The following is a 5,576-nucleotide window of genomic DNA, read 5'->3' as shown; positions in this document are numbered from 1 at the left end:
AAATCAATTTCCCCTGACCTCCGGGAATCTGAAATTACTACCCCACTGCATTGATAAAGAAAGGCACCTTTTAGAGAGACCGCAAAATGCTGGTTAATATGCACCTTTTCCCCACCCATCGACTTCAGCCATTACTTATGCAGCTCAAGGAGAGAGCAGGGACGGATCTTCCATCGCTTTCGTTTCCTACGTGGCCCAGATCCAAAGGAGCGGCCGGCCGCTCACCTGCCTTCCTTTTCCCCGGCCGCGAGCGGCTGCGCGTCTGCAGAGCGGTTCGCGGCCGGCTCCCGCTTCCTCGCGCCTCACCCACGGGCGCTCCCCTGGCTCGGACCAGCCTGACTCATCGGGGATGGGTGGCACAGGTCCGGGAGACCTCGGAGGGCGGAGGGGCAGGGACCGGAGGAGGCGGGTCGGGCCCTTCCCCCAGGGCCAGGCAGGAGGCGTTGCCAGAGCGCAGGTGAAACCGACTCCGACCTATCCCGGGAACTTTCGCTGCGGCGACTCTCTGGGAGAGGCCGGCGTCGCGCAGGGGCGGCCTGGGAGGCGGCTTGAGAGACGCCCTCTCCCACCCGGCTGCGCGCAGGGACTCAGCCGGGGGGCTTCTCCCCCGGGACCTGCGGCCCTCTTGGCGCGTTCGGGGGCTGCAAGTCGCGCCAGCCTCCGCGGCTGATGGAGGCGGGTGGCGCCGCCCCGGGTGCAGGTGACACTCGACTAGCCAAGGTTTCGGCTGGCGGGGCAGAGCGCAGGGAGGGAGAAACACAGACACCCCGAGGCCAGGGGACAAGGCAGCGATGGCCCGGGAGTTGAGTCAGGAGGCGCTGCTGGACTTCCTGTGCCAGGCCGGGGGCCAAGTGACCAACGCCGCCTTGCTGAGCCACTTCAAGAGCTTTCTCAGAGACCCGGACGCGTCCCCCCGCCAGCACCAGCGCCGCCGCGAGCTCTTCAAGGGCTTTGTCAACTCGGTCGCCGCAGTGCGCCAGGACCCCGACGGCACCAAGTACGTAGTACTCAAGAAGCGGTACAGGGAACTTTTAGGGGAGGAGGGGCTGCAGCGACCTTGCGACCCGCCCTCGGCCGCCGCCCCTGCAGGGGGAGCTGCGCCCTGCTCCCCGCGAGACGCGCGCCAAGGGGAGACGCCGCCGCAGCAGCAGTCTAGGCGGCGGCGGCGGCACGAGAAGGAGCAGGAGGAGGAGCCAGCAGGTGCCGCAGCCCCAGCCGCTGATCCAGGTTGCAATGGACTCCCCGCCAGCGGCGCCCGGGAGGCGGCCGGGGGAGGAGGCGGGCGAAGACGCGGCTCCAGCCCCAGGGCGCCGGGGTCCACGGCTGTGGCGGCAGCTGCCCAGGTCGGAGCAAAGTGCCCGGCGGCGGAGACCCAGGGCCGCGGCAGCTGGGAATGTCTCCAGAACGGCCTAGGGGGACTCCCGGGCGAGCCGCTGCCAGGTGCACTCCCGGACCCCGCCACCGCTGGGGAGGAGCCGGCGCGGGCTCCGGCTGCGCACGATGACCTCCGGGCTCCCTGGCAGGAGCGGGAAAGCGCTCCCGCTGAGCCCGCACAGCTGCCCGCTGCGCCCCTCTCGCCTCTTCCAACCGTCGAGGCTACTGGGAGCGGAGCTTCCCTGCCTGCCCTCCTGTCCCGCCCTCCTCCTCCTGGAGACCCGCCTGCATTGTTGACCCCGGGCGATCTGCATTATTCTACGCTGCAGCAGCAGCAGCAACGCACTCGAGATTGGGTAGCCAGACATCCCCACATGCCCGAGGCCCGGGACCAGGGCCCCATCAGAGCCTGGTCAGTGCTGCCAGATAACTTCCCTTTGGATCTGGACTTCCGGGTCTCAGAACCTAAATCTGCGCCTTTAGACCCCTCTCTTTCCCTTAATTCTCTCTTTCCTGTTGTTCCCGAATCCTGGCCCGAAAGCCCTCCAGTGACAGTCTTTCGTAGCATTCGTTGTCAGCTCTCCCTTCAAGAATTGGATGACTTTGTGGACCAGGATAGCCACAGCAGTGAAGAGAGCAGCAGTGGACCCAAAGAGTCCCCTGGGGGTTCTGAAGAGGGGCAGCACGGTGCCCTGGGAGCCTCAGATTGGAGAAAACTCAGGAATTCAACCGGTGGCCTTTCTCTGAAGGAGGGCGGCTCCAGCAAGAGTTCTCAAGGTCTCAGGAACGGAGGGGAAGGTCATACCTCTCAGCAGGTCCCAAACGGGGCTAATGGTCCTGCAGGCCACCCCCAGGAACCTTGGCCCTGGCCAGCTCCCAAGTTAAGGAGATCCCTCAGATTGAGCTCTCAGGCAGGGAGAGCCAAATTTTCCTCCTCCGATGAGGAATGTCTTGAGGAGGACTTGCTGAAAAAGAGCCGGCGCCCACCACGGTCCAGGAAAACCTCCAAGGCAGGAGCAGTGTCGAACCCCAGGGTGGATGCTGCTTTGACACCGAAACCTACTGACATAAAGGCTGCTGTTGCTGAGAGGGTTTGGCTACACAGTTTGTGGGCCCCAGGTAGGCAGGAGCCTGCAGCCTTGGTCCCACACAGACCTGAGCACAAGTCCTCTCTGGTCCCCCTAGATGCTAGGGAGCATGAATGGATTGTGAAGCTTGCCACTGGCTCTTGGATTCGTGTGTTGACTTTGTTTTTGGAGGATCCCCAGCTGGCTTTGCACAAGGACTTCTTAACTGGGTACACTGCTTTGCACTGGATAGCCAAACATGGTGACCTCGGGGCCCTTCAGGACTTCATCTCCAGTGCCCAGAAAGCAGGCATTGCTCTTGATGTAAATGTGAAGTCCAGTGGTGGGTACACCCCTCTGCACCTTGCAGCCATTCATGGCCACCAGGGGGTCATGAAGTTGCTAGTGCAAAGGTTGGCTTCTCGGGTGAATGTCCGGGACAGCAGTGGGAAGAAGCCATGGCAGTATCTGACCAGTAATACCTCTGGGGAAATATGGCAGCTCCTGGGAGCCCCTAGGGGCAAGCCTATTTTTCCTGTCTATCCCTTAGTCCGCAGCTCTTCCCCCACCAGGAAGTCCCAGAGCCGGGAAATATCTAGAAATATCACCCGAAAGACTTCTTTTGCTGCACTACTCAAAAGTCAGCACAACAAATGGAAACTGTCCAACCAATATGAGAAATTCCCCACTCCAAAGGAAAGAGAAGAGTACAGTGATTAAGGTGGGCCTCTCCTCACTGCACCCCCATCCTTGAGCAACTCAGTGGGAGAACTTAGGGCGGATAGAGAAATTGCTGAGGAATTGGTAAAGAGGGAGATCAAGTGAGATGGCCTGCCTGGTGTTGGCCTGCCTGGATTTTTTTGTCAGCTCATTGTGGGTATCAGGGGTCATTCAAGCTTTCTGACAGCTCTTCCTTGGACCAGTGAAACCTCTACAGGGGCAGAGCCAGGTGCTTGAAACCCAGCAGGTGTTCTTCCTCTTCCCTTGCCACCTTGGATCTGGGCACAGTAAGCCACATTGTTTTCTGAAGCAGCAATACCAGGCTTGGCTAGAGAGGGGACAGCTGCCTAACCAGAGGGAGGCACTTCCAGGAATTGATGAAGCGCCAACAAAATGCTCTTTGGCTGGTAGCTCTCTGGCTTCTATTCATTTGGAGAAAAATTTGGCTGAGAGTGGAAAGCACCAGATTTGAAATTGGATGGCTCCTCTTTTCTTTTTTCATTCTATTTTATCTTTTTCTTCTTTCATTCTTTTTTCTTCTTCCCCTTTCTTCCTTCCTTTCCTTATTTCTTCCTCCCACCCTCCTTCCCTAATTCCATTCCTCCCCCCTTCCTTTCCCATTCAAATCAGTAAGAGTAGAATTTGATTTAAGAGATTCCTCATTTCTGTCCTGGTCTTTCTTTAGATGCAACCTGTGGAGGCTAATGCATGAAATGATTAGTAACTCCTTTGGGTTTCTTCTCCACGATCAGAGGATCTGTTGGGTAAGATCCAGTTATGACTGATGTTCAGGTTCTGTTTTTTGTTTTTTTTTTTTAAATCAACCTAAGGGAAACTTTCCTAATGTAAACACTGTTGGCTCATTTGCCTAGTGGCTGAAACCAGCTTTCATGGAAACTCCCAATGTCACAAACAGTAGAATTAGCATTAGTAGTTTTCAATAGGTTTGAACGGCCAGTGTTCACACTCATGAAAGGAGAGAGAGGATTTCACTTTGGGGAAGCAATAAGGGTTAAGAGGTGGCTGCCTCCCCACCAGGAATTTTCTAAGTTGATAAATATAATTTCATTTGCACTAAACTTGTTGCCAATTAAGATTAAATATTAGCCTGAAGTGCTGTATATCTAACAGGAAGTGCTCCTCTTAATTGCTTGTGACAGGACTGATCTCTGTGAGTCCGTGAAAGGACAATGTCAAGATTTCAGAGTGTAAATTCAAAGAGGATTGAAAAATCCTCTGTCCAAGTGGAAATCGTTAATTGTCTATGGACATGTTTTCATGTGCTGTGGCAATGATGCTATATTTTTAAAGTATTTTTGTATTTCTTCTAGTTATCCACCCCCCATTAAAATGTCAACAAATCTTTATAACTTATTATATTTATGCTGATTATGGTTAACTTTCTTTACAAAATTGTCTCAGTGAATGTCAAATATTTTTGTTTGTAGTTTTACTTTATAATTTTGCTGAAATAAACATATCTCTGTTCTGTTAAAAACATTAAAAAATAGATATAGTAAAGAAATATAAGGGTTATTTTTTCAAAGAGATCTATACAAGGGTTGAAACTATGGCAAATCAAATCAAGAAAAAATAGGGACATCCCTGACTGGGTGGCTCAGTTGGCTGGAGCATTGTCCTGTACATCAAAAGGTTGCAGGTTCAAGTCCTGGTCAGGGCAACATACCAAGGTTGCAGTTTTGATCCCCAGTCAGGGCACATACAAGAGGCAACCAATCAATGTTTCTCACATCGATGTTTTTCTCTCTTTCTCTCTCTCTCTCTCTCTCATCAATAAAAACATATCCTCAGGTGAAGATTTAAAAAGAAAGAAAAAATAGCGACAACCCCAGACAGTGGAGCCATGGTTAGGAGAGATGAAAATTTAAAAAAAAGATCTATGCAATTATGTTAGTAAATAGGTGTTTCTCAAGGGAAAAAAATTACAAAAATATCAACTTCTTTTAAAAGCCATCAAATGTTTTTACTTTACCATATTTTTATCACTACTTCAGTTTATTCAACAAATATGTTTTGCTTAGTGCTTTGAGATTTATATAGGTGAGTGGGACTGACCTCTTCCTTCTTGAAACTTAAAAATCTAACAGGATTTCTTGTTGAGTGATTTATACCTTATCTTGCTCCCAAGGTGTCTTCTAAAGTTGTATTATATTAAATATAAGTTTTTAAAATGAGGCAGAGAGAAAAGAGGTGGTACTAGGAATGAGCACAAAACAATCATAATTCAAGGGGAAAAAGTCAAAGTGTTGTAAGTATAAAATTAAATGCTCCAGAGTATTTCAATGGAGAGATTCCTTTGGGCTGGGAAATCAGAAAGGGCTTCACTGAGGCCAGGAATCTTTTTGTGAATGATGCTGGCTTTCCAAAGAAACCAGCTTTGTTGGTTCTACCACA

General features: G+C 52.0%; 1 protein-coding gene across 1 annotated transcript; it reads left to right on the top strand.

Moving 5' to 3' along the window:
* The first annotated feature begins 791 nt into the window (after window positions 1–791).
* On the top strand, window positions 792–3,161 carry SOWAHB (sosondowah ankyrin repeat domain family member B). The gene has a single exon (XM_036246120.1). The coding sequence runs from the start codon at window positions 792–794 to the stop codon at window positions 3,159–3,161; it is 2,370 nt and encodes a 789-aa protein (XP_036102013.1).
* The last annotated feature ends 2,415 nt before the right edge of the window (window positions 3,162–5,576 follow it).

This window comes from Molossus molossus, unplaced genomic scaffold (assembly GCF_014108415.1).
Source record: "Molossus molossus isolate mMolMol1 unplaced genomic scaffold, mMolMol1.p scaffold_m16_p_1, whole genome shotgun sequence".
NCBI classification, from domain to species: Eukaryota; Metazoa; Chordata; class Mammalia; order Chiroptera; family Molossidae; genus Molossus; species Molossus molossus.
This window is presented reverse-complemented; position numbering and strand designations above follow the sequence as displayed.

Excerpts from the sequence above, each read along its gene's own strand:
- SOWAHB (XM_036246120.1), top strand. The coding sequence starts at position 792 with ATGGCCCGGGAGTTGAGTCAGGAGGCGCTGCTGGACTTCCTGTGCCAG.